The sequence below is a fragment of the Sinocyclocheilus rhinocerous genome, unplaced genomic scaffold, assembly GCF_001515625.1.
Source record: "Sinocyclocheilus rhinocerous isolate Xijiao unplaced genomic scaffold, SAMN03320098_v1.1 scaffold1541, whole genome shotgun sequence".
In the NCBI taxonomy this organism is placed as follows: Eukaryota; Metazoa; Chordata; class Actinopteri; order Cypriniformes; family Cyprinidae; genus Sinocyclocheilus; species Sinocyclocheilus rhinocerous.
The window spans coordinates 14,735-35,675 of NW_015666203.1; the positions used below are offsets into that span (position 1 = coordinate 14,735).

Here is a 20,941-nt window from a genome sequence, read left to right on the forward strand (position 1 = left end):
TGGTCTCTGTTGTACGGTCACATGCACACTCGCACCATTCAGAGAATGGTGTAGAACAGAGGAACATACTGAGATGATTGACAGGGCCACATGCACAAGACACACTTCTAATGCCTTTTATTATTACTTCTTTGTCTATGTGAGAGAAAATTAGATAAATAGAAGTGCTCATGAGTAATGGAAGATTATAGGAAGGCACAAATCAACTTTAGGACCAACATTACACAAACATAGACCCAACCGAGTGAAGCCAGTCCCATTTTGACCCTCCTTAGGCCTGGCTGGGTCTGGTGGGTGGGAAGCTGTATAAAGAGGCTCTCAATAGTAGCAGTACATTGCATGATCTGACCTTCAATAGATCACTCAGCTGCTGAAACACCATCCCTCCCTCTTAGCCACAAAACAAGCCTTTCAAATCAATAAAAGAATACATATTATATACACAGACACTTAGAGTTTGAAAGATTAGTATAGATTACATTACATTTTCAAGAAGAACATTTGCAAACGAGTCTGCCTTGCATTTACACTGCTTTGACCATCAGTGTCACCGGCCTATGTGCTTTGAGCATTTTAAAATAGTAAACAGCCGATTCAACTGATTTGGAGTTTTGAAAAGCTCTGTTTCTCTCATCACTAAATTATAATTCTTGACTGTCACAGAACTAAAACCTATTGCCATTTTTTTTAAGTGACTAACTGTCCAACCCAAACGTCCTGTTTCAATTGATAATACATTAACACAGGAAATTAGTGGGATCTACAAGTCCAGAGAGTCCATAGGGTGAGGGTTGGGGAAGAGAGAACATGGAGAAGGATCGTTGTTGCCCCTGAAATCCGAGATGCAAACTTGGACACGCAGTCTATTTATCTCCTCTCTGTCTGCTGATTCTGTTCTGCTGTGGTTGCCAAAACAGTACAATCCTATAGTTGCGTCAGATGTTATGGTTTCAAAATGTATTTTAAAAGTGTAATACAAAAAAAAAAAAATGAATACAATGTCACAAAGACAATGAAGAACTCATAAAAATGTCATCACAAAATCAAACATATAAATACCCAAACATGGAATAAAAAAAAGACCCAAACAAAATCCGAGAACATTGTTACAGAATGCAATTACAGTATGAATCTTATGAAAAATATTTTGCTATATTTAAAATGTAAACAATCATTGCAGCATTCCAGTTCCATATTTGAGTGCAAAAAATCATTCAATTATAGATTTTTAGTTTGTTTGGTTTATCAAATAATAAAGTTAGATATTAAAACATCCCTATTGAACATTAGACTTATTTCATGTACTGTAACATATGTGTGTCAAGATATGTGCCAAGACTATATAATCAATAAATATGAGTTGTTCATAGGTTTTTGGTTCAAAAATGAAAATACAAAAAATGACATACAAAGTATAAGTTACAATATGCTTTGTTTGTTCCTACTGCAGCTTTTAAAGGGATAGTCCGCCAAAAATCATTTACTCACCCTCAAGTTGTTCCAAACGAACAGTTGCTGGTCCCCATTGACTTCCATAGTATTTTTCTTTTCATACTATGGAAGTCAATGTGGACCAGCAACTGTTTGGTTACCAATATTGTGTTATAGCTCTATAAAATCAGATTCTAAGAAGACAGTTACCCTGACCTTATAATAAAACCTAACGATAAAAGTAATCTATGAATGTAACATGACATAATTGACCTTTTAGTGTACAGTGAGTTCAAGGACATTCTGTGTCCTGTTCTCTTCCCCTCATTTGGGAGCACTAAACTTGTAAGAGCAGAATGAACCATGAAAAGACCAGGATGACCAGTTTATAAATGGAAACCAGAACAATACGGGCAGTTTTTTGACAGGTCATCGGCCCGCCTTTTACTAGCTCTCTGCAGCTTCTTGGTTCATGTGTCCGTGAGAGTGAGAAACAGAAGACGAATACAGGAAAGTAGGCTTTTTTCATTTTTCATTTCTCATTGGAGGCTGAAATGACGACTGATGACAAAAAGATGAACCATCAGTTTAGGCTAGAAATGAAAATGAAAAAAAAAAATCTTCTAATTGCCAGACAATGGCAAATATATTCAACTAAAGCTGTGGTTCTTAACTGGTTTGACTGGACATCAACAAAAAAAGTTGACAAATATTTTAATGTTCTCAATTCTCTATTCTTATATTTTACACACCGTGTAATTTCCAGACAGAAGTTTACAGCATTACACAATTATACAGCCGCAATAAAAGCTATTATTTGAAAGGTTTGAGGTTTTGAATGTTTAAAGGTGAAGAATTTAAGACATGCATATTAATATTGTAACTTTAAGATAAAAAATATTTATAATATCACATATCCATTTTTATTTTACAGTATTGTAGTTTACAACTAGTATATTTCTGTCATTCTTTTTTATAATTAGAGTTAAAAGCAATAATAATATTAATAACAACAGTTCAAATCATTATGAAAATATAATTCCAATTTAAATTTTTATGCAGGCAGACAGACACAGATATATAGATAGATAAAAGTACAAAAAAAAAGATTAAATATTTTATGTTTACTTGCATATCATGTGACTATTAATCGACATCAGAGAACCATGAATATGCTGTTAAATTATAGAAATATTAAAAACTTAAAATCTCAGGGGAACTTCAAGTATTCATTTATTTATTTGAACCCGTCTTTTAAATGATCACTTATTATTTTTACATGTTATTCTTGAATCTTTTATTTTTGTGAGCCACCAGTTGAGAAACACTGTGCTAAAATATATGTGAGTGTTGTGACAGAAGCAGGTGTACCTTTGCGAGTCGGGTGTGCTTTAGGGCTCTTCACTGTACTGCTCTGAGACAGAGCTTCCATAATCCACTGAAGAGAAGACGTACAGAACTCCATCTGCATACAGGGGAGCATTCATCCATCAACAACAGCTAGATATAGTCGATATGCAGCGTAATACAGATATCACATCATGTGCCCTTACATCTGATTCTAGTGCTCGCAGTCTGCGGTCAACATCTCTGATCTCACCAACCTGTTTAATGACACCGTCCACTCTGAAACACATCACATCAACATTCTGCTTTCATCTGAGGAACAACAATTTTCGATCACATTTTGATTTGATTTATCTGACTCAGATTGATATTTCTTACTTTTTTAGCAAGTAAAAGGCCTTTTAGTATAATTGTAAAAACATCCGCCTTCAGGCCATAGTCTTTTTGCTTTGAAATCTTTACTGATTTTTAGACAAGTAAACATAACAATAACATTTATATTGTTAGTAATACAGTATTTCAAGATGAACACTTACTGGGCCAAAGCAACTTAGGTTTACTAAGATCCATGCATCAATTTTTTTTTATTTTTATAAAAAATCAAGTTGAAATGTATCAAACATGACACATCAGGTTCATCTCTCAATCATCATTGTATTATGTTGCTTTAAATGTTTTGAAATGTTATGTTAATCCAAGTCAGTACATGCATACTGTCTTATATACATATATATACTATTTAAAGGATTGTACTGTTTTGTACACGCACATATACATACATACATACATACATGCATGCATACATACATACATACATACATACATACACACATATATATATATATATATATATGCTACCAGAATTTCAACAACACGTCAACATTCCTACTAGAGAACAGAACACACTGGATTACGTGTATACAAAGTTAAAGGGAGCTTACAAAGCGAAGTCCCAACCTCATTTTGGATGCTCAGACCACATTAAAATTTTTCTATACCCAACCTACAAACAGAAGCTGAAACAGTGTGCTCTAGAAAGGAAAACCATCAGAGTGTGGTCTGAGACAGCTGAACAAACACTGAAAGACTGTCTTGCATGTACTGACTGGGATGTATTCAGAACAGCAGCAATACAACAGGACTCCACAGTCACTATTGATGAATATGCATCAACTGTTACAGCGTATATATCAGCAAATGCATATACAATATCATACCACAGAGGACCATTTGCACATATCCAAATCAGAAACCATGGGTTACTGCACAGGTACATTACAGTCTATGTGCTCACTATGGCTTTTAAATCTGGGGACTCTGAGGCCTACAAAAAGTCAAGATATGATGTTCGCAAAAGCATTAAATCTGCCAAAGCATCCTATAGACAGAGGCTGGAATCTTACTATGCTTCACATTAATCAAGGAAAACGTGGCAAGGCCTAGCACACATCACAGACTACAAAGGCCGGACATCTGCAAACAGCTCTGTATCTCTGCCCGACGAACTCAACCTCTTTTATGCACGTTTTGAAGCCCTGAATACAGAGCCCTGGACAAAACTGGAAGTGACTCCTGATGAGGGGGAACGGGCACTGACGCTAACCCCCACATGGGTTTATAAGTCACTGAGTAAAGTGAACACACGCAAGGCAGCAGGTCCGGATAACATCCCAGGACACGTACTTGGGCTTTGTGCTTCAGAGCTGACCAGTGTAACCACTGACATCTTCAATCTTTCCCTCACAATGGCTTCTGCACTGTGTAACTGGATACTGAGCTTCCTCACCAGTAGACCTCAACACGTCTGCCTCGGAAAACACTCCTCCAGCACCATCATTATGAACACAGGCGCTCCTCAGGGATGTGTACTCAGCCCGATGCTGTACACTATTTTCACGCATTAAAAAATCTGATCGTGATTAAACCAGAAAAATGTATTCTCAATGTTACTCAAAAAACAGGATACAGGTTAAACTCATTCGAAATACTTCTGCTTAAAGGGATAGTTCACCCAAAAAGGAATATTTTATGTTTATCTGCTTACCCCCAGGACATCCAAGATGTAGGTGACTTTGTTTCTTCAGTAGTCACGGGGCCCACTCATCGTTTTAATCATACGCTAGATTTAATTATATCGCATGGAATTGATCTTACTGATATAGATATCGTACCTCAAAGTGATGATGTTACTGACCATTTCCTTGTATCGTGCATGCTGTGTGTTACTAATTACACCAAATTCTTATTTCAGGAGGTTGTTTGACTCACTTAGCAGTCATGCGCTTTAGCCTCTCAGAGTCAGTCCCTCTTCGTTTTTTGCTCTCGAGAGCCAGAAAGTTCTCCTTCTGGAAGGTCTCCCATTTCACCAGCTTGTTAGCATCTCTACCCTTCAACTGCAGTGCTATTATAAAAGTCAAATGCACAATTTTTACTTTACGTCACATTTCATCTTCAACAAGTCTGCTTGAACTGCAGTTCATTTCTAACTTTACCAAATCGGTGGATTTTGGTGGATGGCACTTTGCGTAGGTTTCTTTTGATTAAGAGGTTGATGTGGGATAGGATGATGAAGGGTGGAGCGAGAGTTGGACGGGAATGATACTCCACTATCAGATTATACCGCTGAAACTTCCAGTATGTGTCGCTGTGCTCCTGAACCTTAGAGAAGGTGTAGCTACAGAAACAGACACAAAGAGAATAGAAATACATGGATGGATGGATAATTTGATTGCTACATACAGCAGATGGATGACTAGACAAATACCTGAATGTGGCGATGAGCAGGTTGACTAGTAGGATGTTGGTGACTAGTAGAAATATGACCAGCAAAATGACCACAAGCCAGTTGTGGCTGGTGTCTCTACATGGCTCTTTCCCTTCATTAATCAGTGTCAGATTATCTGTGCAGTCTCTATCCCAATACTTGCCAGCTTAACACACACACCGATACAATATAGTCAATGGATGTTAACAGAAAGTTGTGAAATATTATTAGTTGTCAATTTAAAGGAATAGTTCACCCTAAAATGAAAATTTGTTGAAAAATTACTCTTCCTCAAGCCATCCAAGATGAAGATGAGTTTGTTTCTTCATCAGAACAGATTTGGAGAAATTTAGCACTACTTCATTTGCTCACCTATGGATCCTCTGCAGTGAATGGGTGCCGTCAGAATGAGTCCAAACAGCTGATAAAACATCACAATAATCCACAAGTAATCCACACCACTCCAGTCCATCAATTAACATTTTGTGAAGTGAAAAGCTATGTGTTTGTAAGAAACAAATGATCATCATTAAGGCGTTTTTACTGTTTAACGTGCTTTCAGCTTAAATGGGTCCTCTATCTACAATATCACTTTCTCCAGTGGAAAAAGTCATCTTATTTCAACCACATATGCACAGTTCAAGAACTGTTTAAAAGCAAAAACAGTCCAAAGCAGTTCTAAACAAATATGTTGGTGAATTTTGATGTGAGAGGACAACGGGACTTTTTCACTGGAGGAAGTTATGAATTATGGACTCATATGTTGCCCAGAAACAACGGTGTAAAGATAAAACATCCTAATGATGGATTTGTTTATTACAAACATGCAGCTTTTTGCTTCACAAGATGTTAATTGATGGACTGGAGTAGTGTGGCTTACTTGTTTAATATTGTGATGTTTTTATCAGCTGCTTGGACTCTCATTCTGACGGCACCCATTCACTGCAGAGGATCCATTGGATCCATTCTCCAAATCTGTTTCAGTGAAGAAACAAACTCATCTACATTTTGGGTCGGCACGTTTTCAGCAAATTTTCATTTTTAGGTGAACTATTCCTTTAAGTGTAAATCAGAAGTGAACATACTGTCTATTTCTTCCACAGGAATCTGTCCAAATATATGCAAATATGGTCTGTACAAGACTCGTCGAAACGCTCTATCAGGGCTTGGGTCGTATTGGTATAATAGAGCTTGATTGGCCACTCCATACGCACTCAGCCACACCCCCAGGAACAATAAGAAGAAGAGCGCATCCTTTATCTGTGGTTCATTCAAAAGAAATATAAAGAGGAGTGAGATGTGAAAGGTCTCCAATTGTTGTTTAAATTTAATTTTATGCATTTTTTTATCTGTAAACGGTTGACACAATGGAATCTTAGTGGTATAGAAGTCTTTTAGGCTTGGAGGGCTTTTAAAAGCATGAAATGAATCTATGTTTTTCAGGACGGTTGCTTGAAAAGGTCTTGATTTTATGGTAATGCATTGCATGCATAATGATTTTTGCTGGATGGCATCTATAGAGCTTCATTATCACTTTGATCACCTCTCTGATTGTCTCACCATTTTGCCAAGTATGATGATTTTGGGACCCAACTGTCTGTGAATGGCAAAAATGTGGATGAGTCGGAGCGTGAAGACCATGAAGTCCATACACAGTATATCGCGTCCCGTGTTGTACGACCAACTGAACATCCTGAGACGGGCATAAAAGTACACAAGAATATTGTTTCAGCATCTTTATTTTAGTCTTCAATGTCATGTGATCCTTCAGAAATTATTCTAATATACTGATTTGCTGCTGATTTGATAATGTTTCTTATTATCGTCAACGTTGAAAACAGTTGCTAAATATTTTTGTGGACTGTCAAGCATTACCTGCAGCACAATCCAGCGATAAAGAGGGAGATGGCAAGAACATCAAACTTATTCCAAACATCCTGAACATACAGCATCAACCTCTGACAAAACGTCTTACTGCCCACAATGAATGTCTGGGAGTGAAAGAGAACGAAGAGAATTAAATATTATACTTGACTGAAAATTCTTTCTTTGTATCACTTGTTTGATATATTGTACAAGGAAAACCAGGAAGTGATTTGAGAAATGCAGCATCTACCTCTCGAATCTCCTCGCAGACGATCGTGAACACCCAGAAATACAGCACATACTCAGAAACGGCAGGGCCTTCAGGCGGAGGCGGCTTGAAGTCGACCAAGAGCACGTAGGCGTACAGAAACAGGAAGAGGAAGTACGTCACAACGTTGCCGATGAATGAAGTGACAGGGGCGTACCAGAACTGCTTCCAGCGGGAAACCCAAAACGGGCGCTTCTTGGGTTGGGAATTTGTAGCAGTACCTGCTTACAGGAAGGAGTAAACAGGGAAGCCAATAAGGAAGACCTATTTCGGCCAACCTGATCAAGGACGGGAAAAAAATCATTCCAGTGGGTTTTAAAGGGGTCATATGATGCGATTTCATTTTTTCCTTTCTCTTTAGAGTGTTACAAGCTCTTGGTGCATAAAGAAGATCTGTAAAGTTGCAAAGACTAAAGTCTCAAATCCAAAGAGATATTCTTTATAAAAGTTAAGAGTTAGCCACACCTACCTAAAACGGCTCGTTCGAACACGCCCCCACATATCTACCTCACTATGTGGGAAGATTAGCATAACGCCGCCCAAATGTTCACAAAATAAAAAAACAGACCTTTTGTTGGTTGCCTGATGTTATTTGAGTCCTCGTGATCGCCTTCACTGCTAAATATTTTAAGAAGATAATGGATAAAGACATGTTTGTCTACAGAGATCTAATATTTATGTATGTATCAAATAAAACCCAATTTACTTGTGTTTGATATCAGCGAAGGAGAAGACAGTCTCTCCGTAATTACAGTCTGTTGCTGAAGGTGGAGGTGCCATCCCTGATTTGACTTCTTCTGTATTCTCTGCTTTCCTGTAAAGAAGATATCTCAGTCATTCTTACTACGCAGTACATTTTCAAATGATTGCATATTGAATAAAAGTTTGTGAAAATGGAAATATTAGTTCATAATTTCGCTGTTAGGTAATAGTTCTATTAATCTATTAAGTCATTTTCCATGTGCTACTTTTTTTTTTGTAATTAAAAGTCAGTGTATCCCTTACTGTAAGGTTCAGGTCTTTTTGACCCAGATGAACGTTTAAAAACGTTTTATGTTTGTTTGTGTTCTATTAAATGTTTAATTTTGTTTGTTCAAAATGTCTTCCCACAACACAGCAAAAACAGTGAAGTACATCTTTTTTATTATTTTATTTTGTTTACATTTTTGGAATGTCAAGAAGTTTGTATACTCTGGTTCTGTTTGGGTCAAATTTGTGCAAATATTAGCAATAGATTTAATGAATTCTGCTATGATTTGTGGCATTAGTTGATTTGTATCGTCTTCTATCCTGTCATATAAAACTTACCAAATTGGCATGATGATATATTTATTTATTTATTTTTTAAATATATATATAGTATGAAGTTTTTTATATTTTAAAAGATGGGTTTGAGAAGTCTTGACAGATAAGTAACTTCTCAATAAGTTAATTTTAGCAGGGTTAAACAGGTCATTATGGTAAATGCAAAAAAGTGGAGCATAGTGATAATGTAAGGAAAGATGCAAGGAAACTGAGGAAATTTACATTACTTTTCTGACTTGAAATCGATGAGGTTGGTGTAGACGAGAGGAGGAATGATCATCGTCAGCGCGAGTTTCCAGAGCTCTGTTCCTCTTTCCATGTCACCCCACCAGATCTGAGACAGCAGGGACTAAAAAAAGACTGTTTAAGAAAAACACTCACCTTATTTCAAACAACAGTGACTATCTGCATGCCGACAGACCTGTACTCCATCATGGCTGAAGAAATAACGGGCATCAGTGGCCATGGCCATCTTCAGACAGCTCTATTCTCATCCCATACTAGAGATAGGGGGAGTTCTCTGGGTTCAAGGGCAGCACACCAAAATATGCTGACTATTTGCTCAATCAGATTATATGTAAGGGTGAACTCGTGAATCATTTTACGTGAGTAAACTGTATGTAAGCGGATAAAGTTGGATATAATATATATCCAACTTTAAATAGAGAGCTTGCAACAATACAGTTTACATTTAGTGATGATATAGACAATCACACAGGCGCAATGTATGGAAAATTGACATTTATTTACATCTTTCAGTTATTAAATTATTTTTATTTACTTGAAGGTTAACTTTGAGTGTTCAAACGTAATCTAAATATAAAAAGAGGGGAAATTAGCATGATCAATTAAATATCCAATATCAACCGATAATGATAAAATAAAAAAATCTCTCAAACAATATCACAATAACTACAGCAGCTCATCAGAAGCACGTTACCATTTCCCAGCAGAAGATCGCCATTTCACCACGGTTCTGCAGCACCGCCCAGAGGAAGAGACATAACCACGGGTCCTTACACATGTTTTGCCGATATAAGCACTCCTCCTTCAGGACCTTGCATGCTTTCTGAAGGGCGGTATTCAAAGGCAACGGACATTTCATTTTTAGGTACTGAGCAGACAATGCAAAAAATTCATTTTCAAATTATACAGAACTAAAGTGAGGTGTGGTACCTTCAAAGCTTTTCTTTTGGTAGATGCTGCATCCACACGGAGTACAGACCTGTAGAAGGGCTGGCACACCTCTCCCAAAAGATCCTCCAGCAGCTGACTCACCTACAGTAGGATGAGAAATCGGTGACATTTACAACAGCACATATTCATTCACGGTTTTTAGTCATGACTGGTGCGCAAAACATCCATAGAACCGCAGCTCTCTAGTCAGTTCCTTTTGTTTTAAGCCACAAATATTTAGATCACCCCTCACTAAAAACAGCAGAACATTCTAAAATGCTTACTGTGTCTAATTAAAATTCAGGACACACCTTACTGTTGATGCACACTTTATACAGGCAAGCGGATGAGCCAAGAATATGAATATAACAACATGTTAAACAGCACGTTAGGAGTTTTCTTAAAAGCATAGTTCACCCAAAAATGAAAATGAAGATATTTTTAATGAAATCTGAGAAATTTCTGTACTTCCATTGATATGCAACTAACTCTTTGACACTTCAAAGCATTCATAAAGAGATTATAAAACAAATCCATATGAATGGAACTGTTGAGTCCAAATTGACTAAAGAGACCCGATTGCTTATCATGAACAGATTGAATTTAGGCTTTATATATAAACATTGATCAGTGAACACTGATGCGCAAGAACAAATCTCACTGGTTATGGTGGAAACTAAAACATGCTTCATTTGTGTTCTGAAGACTAACGAAAATCTCACAGGTTTGGAATGACATGAGGGTGAGTAAATGGCAATTTCATTTTTTGCGTTAAAACTATCCCTTTAAAGGAACAGTTCACCCAATAATGAAATTTCCTGATTATTTACTCTATTTAAGCCTCGTTCAGACTGTCAGCCGATTTTGTGCATATCCGGATGGAATCTGATTTGAATAGATCTCAGGCATTAGAGATCCGCATTACTGAATTTACGGAATGTGCGTTGGTTTCTATGGCAATGCCGTTGCGTTGTTATACCAACGCTAAAAACAACAATAACAGCAATGCAGTTTGCAATGACGACGTGCTGGATTCTTATTATTATGGATTTCATCTTATGAGGCAGCGGCGAAAAAAACGCAGGAAGCTGGAATGTGCGGCTTTATTTTGTGCTGCCGTCTCCGCTGGTTTCAAAACTCAAAGAGGTGCGTATACTAGCAGTATATTGTCTTTTTCCGCTTGACTTGCTGTTCGCAACAACACAAGCTTGTTTCTGTAAAAACGTGAAAAAGCTAGACTAAATCCGATCTGACCGGTCAGACTGAAACGGATTTCCAGGAATGCGATTTGAATAGGATTCCAAACCACATATGAATGTAGCTCGAAACGGATTTGCAAAATTCGGATTTCATGTAGTTCGTCGCCGTTCAGACTATTTAAATATGATCGGATTGCAATCGGATTTGCACAAAAATCGGATTTGGGCTGACAGGCTGAACGAGTCTTTACTCACCCTCAGGTCAACCATTATATTAGGGGGACGCCCCGCCCCCAACGGCCCCCGTTGAAGGTCAATTTAATTTAATTTTATATATAGCGCCAGATCACAACAGAAGTCATTTTAGGTCACCTTTCCTATAGAACAGGTCTTACACCTTGAAAAAAGAACACCTTGTTTTGTTATTAAAGAACACGATGTTCTTTAATAAAAGAACACCTTGTTCTTTTATTAAACAAAATAAATAGCCTTACATTATTTATCTAATTTACACACACTGCAAAAAATGCTTTTCTATCTTAAATTTTTTGTCTTGTTTCCAGTCAAAACATCAAAAAAATCTTAAAATCAAGAAGGATTTTCTAGACAAGTAAAAATTATTGTCTTGTTTTCAGAAAAAACAAGTCAAAATTAAGTGAGTTTTTGCTTGAAACAAGCAAAATAATCTGCCAATGGGGTAAGCAAAATAATCTTGTTTTCTGTTTGAAATAAGATTATTTAATCAAAAATGATCTCTATTGAGCCATGTTCACTTGCATTAGATGGAGAAAAATCCTGGAATGTTTTCTTCTAAAACCTTCATTTCTCTTCAGCTGAAAAAAAGTCTTGTACATCTTAGATGGCCTGGAGGTGTAAATAATCAGGAAACTGCCTGCAGGTGGGTGTTACTATGAATTGGTGACTAATTAACCTGCCGATATTTGTCCATTTCCAGATCTCACCTCATAAAGGCTGACATGGCACGTCTGATCATTGGACTCGTTTATGCGCTCTTCCAGGAGATGCTGCAGCAACATGCCGGCCTGGGAGGTTTTAGAGATGGAGTCGTAAAGACCCTCCAGTCGGCCGTAAGTCAGGTAGTTCAAAATGTTTAGACCGTTGTCAATGAAGAGACGCACAAACTGGGGTTTATCGTTCTCCAGGGCATCAGTCATGGATACTTCAAGATCTTCATACTGTTTATGTCCAAATATAACAACTTCAATCATTCACATCACATAACGCATAAAAGATTAGTAGTGGACATTTTTTATATGAATGCAAGGAATGCTTTTGTGATTGGTCATAAATTCCTGTGCTCAAATGTATTGATCAGTCTGAAATGTGGAGAAATATGGAATGAGTTGGTCAATCAGTTAAAGTATATTTAATAGTACCATAACCTCTCAAAAGATACACTACCATTCAAGTTTGGGGTGGTAAGATTTTTTAAAAGACATCTCTTCTGCCCACCCAGGCTGCATTTATTTGATCAGAAATACAGTAAAAACAGTAATACTGTGAAATATTACTACAATTTAAAATAACGTTTTTCTATTTGAATATAATTTAAAGTGCGATTTATTCCTGTGATGCAAAGCTGTGATGCATCATTTCTCCAGTCTTCAGTGTCACATGATCCTTCAGAAATCATTCGGATTTGCTGCTCAAGAAACATTATTATTATCAACTGTTGAAAACTTCTGCTTATTAATAATGGTGTGTTGCTTAATATTTTTGTGGAAACCGAAATGTTTTCAGGATTCTTTGATTAATGGAAAGTTCAAAAGAACAAAATGAAATTGAAATGTTTTGCAACATGAATGTCTTTACTGCCACTTTTGATCAATTTAATGTGTCCTTGCTGAATAAAAATATTCATTTCTTTATTATTGACCCCAACTTTTTGAACAGTAGTGTACATAAAAATGTAAAAAAATAAAGGACATGAAGTCATTTATGTGAATGACACTTTCAGTTTTGCCACTTAGATTTATGAATTTGGCAGATGCTTTTATCCAAAGTGACTCTTCATTCAATGTGTACATTTAATCAGTTCATCCTGGGAATCAAACCCAAGACCTTGGCCGTTTTAGTGCCATGCTGTGCTGTTTGAACTACAGTAACACTCAACAGCTTCCCTTAGTTCAGAAGCTAACTGAATATTTCTCACAATTCTCTACTGTACCTTCCAGTCGATGTTTCCACTGAACAGTTCACTCTTGGCGATGTCCACTCTGTTCCAGGTTACAGCCAGCTTCAACTCATCAACATAGGGGTTAGTAGACATCGAAACCCGCTGTTTACTCGCTAACACATACACACAGCAAAATTATGTAGATTAAAAATATATGAAATGTATAAACATCAAAGTACACTGTAGACAGAAAAGGTTAGAAGTTAAAGTGACACAAACACTGCAACAACCAGTTTAAATCTACCTTGAACAAGCACTTTAAGCATCACAGTGTCAAAATCATCCACTCCTTCTGCGTGATAAATGGAGATGAGGTCTTTGTTCTGGTAGATGCTTAAAACCTTTCAGAAGCCAGCCAAGCAGCAAGAAAAAAAAAATCAGTGCTTAAAAAAAACATGCCTGTGACATGTCATCTTAACCAGAGGTCCAATTAAAAATTATGACTGTTTTTTGCTTTTCAGGTGAATTAATCACATAAGTGAATGAAAAAAACTAAATATTAAATATCATGGCTTAAAATTTACCAAGTAATCCACTATTGTGTAGAGGGGGTTCAAAATGACAATTTTCACCTGACATTTGGAGCCAAATTACAGAGGGGATGACTTTAGAAAGATAACAACATCATTTTATTTTTATACAGTGATTGAAAATGAAAGTCAATTTGTCGTTCATCGTTATTTATGTTTGATTAAGTACAGAGTGTGACATTTACCTTATCAACAAGCTTGTCCATGTCTTGCTCTGAAGGAAAGTGTTTCTTTACTTTCATGGTTATTCGTTCTCTAAGCTCCATGTTGGAAGACCCTTCCTCCTCCTCTTCTCCTCCAAACGCAGACATCGGAGCAGATTGCACATTCTCCACAATGTCGCTCACAAGATTAGCAAGTCCACCCGAACCAGCCAGAACCAACCAGGGCATTGAATTCTTTAGAGAGATTTCTAATGCCTGAGATGAAGAAACATGGTAAGAGAACAACTAAAGGGGTAGTTTGCTCAAAAATGAAAAATGGCTGTTAATTTACTCACCCTCAGTGCAAAATATAGGTGACTTTTTTTTCTTCGGTAGAATAGTAAAGAAGATTCTTAGCTAAAACCATGGTCCTTAGTGATTCATAAAAGGCAAGTTAGAGGCTACCGGCACTTGAGAGTCAAAAAAGCATACACAGACAAGACAAAATTGATACCTGTGACTCCAGACAATATATATTGAGGTATTATGAAGCAAAACAATTGGTCTGTGCAAGAAACTGAACATTATTTATGTAATCCACAGCCTCAGGAATCTGATTCTTTTCCCCAAACTGGTTCACGCAACAATGTCACATACACAGATATATTACTGGAGGACCCAATAATGATATGAAACGCTGATGTTTTACATGGCTAAAACTAGGGCTGCCCCCTAATAGTCGACTAACAGTTAGTCGACTAGAAGAGGCTTAGTCAACCAAAATGTTATTAGTCGCAGAAAAAAATGTTTACATTTGCGAAGTCATGCAGTCCGTGACGGACAGATTGTTAACGGCTGGTCTATGTGGTAATACATCGGGTAGGACATCCTAACGCTCGCCTACCATTCATCGACCTCAAATATATCATCTGAAATATGTTAGTAGCAGCAACTTTACATGGCCGCTCAATCTTATGTTAACCTAGAGAAATGTGCGCTATTCAGTGTCTGTATGTCATTTTTGGTCATACAGATAAGAATAATGCGTCTTTTGAATCTGTAAAGACTCTACGTTAATTTGTGTGCACTCATAATAACAACAAAACATTGCGCTTTTGTAAAATAATGAAAGCAACACGATGCGCTTTCTGCCGTCTCGGTCTCTGTGAACTTGAGCGCGATACTCCATGTATACTTGACTTACAGATATGAAAACATATCTATAGAAAGTGAAATGTCTACTTTCAAATATTCTCAGATTATGCAATCCGTAACATGCATACAGGCACATCACTACTGCAGAGATGACGAGTCCGTGTCGCCGACTTCATCTCTTAAGCCGAAAACAAAGAAAGCACTAGTTTATCAAATTATTAAAATGGCACATTCATAATTATTACTTCTGCAGTGCACTGTGGCAAGCTTTATGCGTGCGCTTGAGCGCTTATTAGGCTATGTAGGCAATCAAAGGCTCATTATTATTATTTAAATGGTTTATTAATAAACGTGCGATTAGTCGACTAATGCTTCAAATGATTGACTAATAGTTGGCCAGAAAAATCTTCAGTCGAGGGCAGCCCTAGCTAAAACATATGAAGTGAAAAAACTTCATCAGCTCATCTTTTTAGAAACAAACAAAAACAAAACAAAAAACAAAAAAAATTTTAATTTCGCCCCTTCATTCAAGTACTCATTTCGAGTCGAAGTGACTGTCAGGCAGATCCAACAGTGACTTTTGATTGAGTACCTTGTAGATCTGTGCTGCGAGCCGCGAATTGTTTCAGATGATTTAGTGTGATTTGATGAACTGGTTCATCCAGTTCGCTAAAAAGAACCAGTTCAAAAGAATGATTCATTCGTGAACCGGACGTCACTGCTGACCGTTTGCTTGAGGCTGTGGATTACAGGCAATAATGTTTTAAATAATGTTCAGTTTCTTGCACAGACCAATCGTTTCACTTCAAAAGACCTCAATATATTATTAGGAGCCATGGGTATTCATTTTGTCTTGCCTGTATATGCTTTTTTGACTCTCAATTGCTGGTATCTGCTGACTTGCATTATATGAATCACCAAGGGCTGTGATTTCAGCTCATAATCTTCTTTACTATTCTACTGAAGAAAAAAGTCACCTACATCTTGAATGGCCTGGGCAAATTTTCATTTTTTGGGTGAATTATCCCTTTCAGATGTAGGACAGAGGAAGTTTTGTTTAATATAATTGTAATCTGCTCACCTCCAACATGGAAACTTGTCCAGATATCAGCATATTCAGAACAGGAATGTCAATGCTTGCACTGCCTGCTGAGATGACATATTTAAGCAATCGCAGTGAGTATGAAATCCTTGTTGCTTTCATTAAAGAGATCTTACCATATACATAAAACACATAATACGTTTATACATATTAAACATTATTAATAAATTAATTTTCATTGACTATGGTTAATATTTCATTTGATAAGCTTTGTTGCCTTTATACTTAAAGCTTTGTCTTCTCTTGCAATAGCTCAAAATGACCTTTGTTAAACCAAGGTTTGCTGGTTAGCCTGTTACAAGTCTGTTCAGTGAAATAACTGCAATGAAACCAAGCAATGTAAAGTCAACTCTACATCAGTAATATTTTATTAAACAAGTGTATCATGAACATTTCTGGATCCTGCCTAAGAAGAGCAGAGTGCCATTCAGATTAATTTTGTACCTGGGCGCTGACGTGAAATGTAATCCTCCAGACGGCCTCTGAAACCGACCTCCCCACCTTTACGTCCTTCGGTCCCATCGTCCACCAGAAGGAAAGCCTTGTAGTTATTATCCAGAGAGCAGGTGCCACGTGGAGCATTTTGGACAAAATACTTAGCGGGGAAACTTCCCTAAGAGAAAGAGAAAGACACTGTTTTTCTGAAAGACTGTGAACCATATGCAAAATGCAATGTGCAGTGCTAGTTTATCTACAAATTGGGGTATGATTTTTGCTCTTGAGTGAATAGTTTGTCTATTTTAATGGATATTTTGGAATGGCATACTAACAAACTACTCTTACTATTTCTGAAGTAAATAGCATGTCTGCTCTAAACAGTATGCTATGGAAGCTAGTTTTTGCCACAATTCTGACTTTTTCCATTCGCAATTATAAGTTTGTCTTGCTATAAGACTTTTTCTTGCTATTCTAAGAAAAAAAGAATTGTGAGATATAAACTCAGAATTGTGAGATATAAACTATAGCATATCAGCAACTCTGAGAAGAGAAGTCTGAATTGTGAGACAAAAAGTTGCAAATACCTTTTAAAAATGTTTATTCCATATATTTACAAAAAAAATGGAAGTGGAAATGGAGGTGATTTAAAAAAACAGAATTGTAAGAATTACAGAATCTCAGAATTACAAGTTTATGTAATGAAAAATATTACGGGGTACACGTATTAAATTTTTTCAGCCTGGTTCTCATAAGAGCACCTGGAGATTTGGTTTGGTCCTCACACTGCACATAGTGTGACCCATTAAATATAACTATATAAAAAATAATAATAGTGATATTATTGATATTAGAATATTATTGCCCTTTATTTATTTAGTTTTTTTTATAAAATAATAAACAAAATAATAAAGTGTGATAATACTATTACATTTTAAAATAAAAAGGGAGTATTAAATAGAATAAAAACATCTTATAGTAAACTTAAAAATAAAATGTTAATATTTAATTATTTTATATATATTGAAAATGGGGGGAAAATCTCATTATGAAATAAAGGTCCTCAAATACATGTTGGCCACAATTATTGACACCCTTATATTCAATACTCCTATATCCAATATAAATCGATATATAAATATAAATATATATATTAATCTTTTACATCTGCCTTAAGTTCAACTGTCCCAATACTTATGCTCACATCAGATAGTGGGATGAACTCTAAAAGTGCTGTCCTTTTTATTTGGTAAAATAATTTCATGTTGAAACAGCTAATAATAAAATGTGTCATTCTGTAGTTTTGTCTCATATTCATCTTTTAATCATATATGCATATGTCTTGACTACACAGCAAACAAAGCAATTTTGTCATTACTGTCCCATTACTTATGGAGGGCACTGTATATATATATATATATATAGATATAGATGATCATATACCTCTTCATTTATTCAAAAAGAACATCACTATATATTTTTTCAATTAATAAAAATTAATTCATAAAAATATGTACTTGTACATATTTTATACAACAATTTTGGTTCTCGACTTTGACCAAAGTTCAAATAGTGATGGTATAGAAGAATGTTTATTTTCAATGTGTTCATTTGTATCAAGGGTAAAATATTTAGTCTTAAGTATGCTAGTACTGCACCATAAGTAGAGTTACCTCAGGGTCAACGAGCTGCAGGCGATTATGTACCATTCCCCAAGGAGCAATGCCTATAGGAACCACTTTATTTAAATTGACAGAAGACACTGCGGTGGCGTGATCTCTCACTGCCTCTCCTACACACTTGCCGATGCCTTCCCTCAGCCCTGAGGTTATGATCCACGCTCCTATACATCCAAAATCCAAAATTAACTTTTTTAATTGCCAGAGAAGTTCAGCCAAAGAGAAAGCACATCACACCCCTAATGATCTCACTTTCCTGACATAACCCTGACATTGATGAAATAATTAGTCCAGTTTGAATTTGTGTCAGGGTAGCTGGGCCTTTGATGGCTTACAGTTAGTATAAAGATGAATGTATGATTCATATAATTGCTTGCAATGCCAGTCACTATGTAAATTCACTGTGGTCATGCGCTTCTTTTTCTCATCATGCATTTCAGGTGACATCTACAAACAAAAAGTCACATGGCATACAAACTTCTTCACAAATAAGAGGACAAAACAACTAACAGGTTCTTAAAACAAGCATGTCTGGAGATCTAAACCTTCTATTTAGATATCAACACTTGGTAACACCGTTGTGAAAGTAGCATAAATTAATGTGAAAATGAATGAATAATATTATGTGAGGGGAGAATATGACACCTGTACTCTGTGCCGCTTTAACCAGCCCCTGCCTCAAGACCTCTCGCACCCAGCTCTTGACCCTTGACCTTCCTTCACCGCCAACCACTGACACCACCAGGTTGGGCTGCCCCAGTTTCCAGTGTTGTCTCATGATATCAAAGACCACAAAAGGATCTGTGGTGCTGGAGAGACGCAAGAACTGGAATGAAAAGAAGGATTAAGATGAAAACAGGAATCAAAGAGTAAAAACAGTTTTGTACTGTAACGTTTCTTTAACTACGGACAATTTTTATGTCGTAGGGGTTGATTTTTATTCAAACTTTTTTGTTAAATAAAAGTCAAATTAAAACTATACACTTTTTACCATGACAATTATTTTTGTTGCTTTTTATGCCAAGATTTAGATGAACTAAAACTTAGTTAATTAGTAAACAAAAAAATAATAATTTTAAGAATTAAAGGTGAAAGCAATTGTAAATTACAAGAACAATCACGCAACATATGGTGGTTTCTTCAACTATTGGCAAATTTTCTGTCAAATTAAAACTGTACACTGTTTACAATCACAATTATTTTTGCTGCTTATCAAATGCTTCTAATGTGAAGATTTTTTTTTGCCCTCGTCACAGACCAAAAAATTTATTCTATAAATAATAATTATTTAGTATTTGATTGAACATTAATTAATCTAAACAACAAGTGAAAACATAAACCTTTTTATAATTATAAAAAGAAGGGGATTAAGAACAAAACTAGAATAAAAGCTCATACAGGATTCATCCAGGCTCACTACTGCCACAGTGCCATTAATTTGAACATATGCATGAGGAACTCACATAGCTGTGTCTCTTGCCGGCCCCAGCAAACTCCAGCTCTCCATAGGCATCTGTGGGCTGCTCGGAGGAGTGCTGTGTGCTGTCCCAGTGACTGACCATGGCCGTGCTGAAGTAATCGCCCAAGGCCACTGAAGGATGGGAGTCCCGCGTGGCCCCACACTGACACCGACCGCCATTGCTACAAAAAAACAGACGGAGGATTTGTGCTCTGACTGTTCTACAGAAGAGATACTGGATACTTAATACTGAATAGTCAACCATCTTACCTGAAAGAGTCCTCCACAAATGTCGTGCACAATCTCTTCTTCAATAATTGTGGAATCCAGCTCTAAAATCAATAAATTTACAGAAGTATCCCAATCATTAACATTAGTAAATGCAATAGCTAATATGAACTAATAATGAGCAAATACTTTTTAAAGTATTTCATAAATTGTTGTTAACGTTAAGCAAAGTTGTTCATTGCATGTTCATGTTAGTTCACAGTGCATTGATTAATATTAAGAACTGCAACTTTTTTTATTTTTAAAATGTATAAATAAATGTTCAAATTAACAATGAATAATATTAAGGAAATATTTCACCCAAAAATTTGCTTAAATTTAACTCATCCTCAGGCCTCCCAAGATGTAGATGAGTTTGTTTCTTCATCGAAACAGATTTGGAGAAATTAAGCAGTGCATCACTTGCTCACCAATGAATCTTCTGCAGTGAATGGGTGCCGTCAGAATGAGAGTCCAAACAGCTGATAAAAACATCACAATAATCCACAAGTGTTTCTTAGAAACATGCATCTTTTCCCTTCAGAAGACGTTAATTGATGTACAGGAGTTGTGTGGATTATTGTGATGTTTTTATTAGCTGTTTGGACTCTCATTCTG

General features: G+C 36.4%; 1 protein-coding gene across 1 annotated transcript in view; it reads right to left on the reverse strand.

Annotated features, from left to right (window-relative positions):
• Positions 1–418: 418 nt before the first annotated feature.
• Positions 419–20,941, reverse strand: part of LOC107732162 (transient receptor potential cation channel subfamily M member 4-like) — a 26,301-nt gene continuing 5,778 nt past the window's right edge. Inside the window, exons 2-27 of the mRNA XM_016543432.1 lie at positions 20,327–20,388; positions 20,061–20,238; positions 19,243–19,423; positions 18,592–18,761; positions 16,928–17,096; positions 16,463–16,527; positions 14,269–14,502; positions 13,798–13,894; positions 13,545–13,666; positions 12,319–12,552; positions 10,158–10,259; positions 9,913–10,050; positions 9,403–9,465; positions 9,209–9,330; positions 8,383–8,490; positions 8,245–8,294; positions 7,659–7,897; positions 7,418–7,533; positions 7,103–7,235; positions 6,628–6,802; positions 5,543–5,708; positions 5,271–5,452; positions 5,047–5,179; positions 2,985–3,057; positions 2,803–2,896; positions 419–899 (exon numbers count right to left, since the gene is read on the reverse strand). Of these exons, the coding sequence (XP_016398918.1) occupies positions 868–899; positions 2,803–2,896; positions 2,985–3,057; positions 5,047–5,179; positions 5,271–5,452; positions 5,543–5,708; positions 6,628–6,802; positions 7,103–7,235; positions 7,418–7,533; positions 7,659–7,897; positions 8,245–8,294; positions 8,383–8,490; positions 9,209–9,330; positions 9,403–9,465; positions 9,913–10,050; positions 10,158–10,259; positions 12,319–12,552; positions 13,545–13,666; positions 13,798–13,894; positions 14,269–14,502; positions 16,463–16,527; positions 16,928–17,096; positions 18,592–18,761; positions 19,243–19,423; positions 20,061–20,238; positions 20,327–20,388 (3,438 nt within the window). The 3' untranslated portion in view covers positions 419–867. The remainder of the gene's footprint in view (positions 900–2,802; positions 2,897–2,984; positions 3,058–5,046; positions 5,180–5,270; positions 5,453–5,542; positions 5,709–6,627; positions 6,803–7,102; positions 7,236–7,417; positions 7,534–7,658; positions 7,898–8,244; positions 8,295–8,382; positions 8,491–9,208; positions 9,331–9,402; positions 9,466–9,912; positions 10,051–10,157; positions 10,260–12,318; positions 12,553–13,544; positions 13,667–13,797; positions 13,895–14,268; positions 14,503–16,462; positions 16,528–16,927; positions 17,097–18,591; positions 18,762–19,242; positions 19,424–20,060; positions 20,239–20,326; positions 20,389–20,941) is intronic.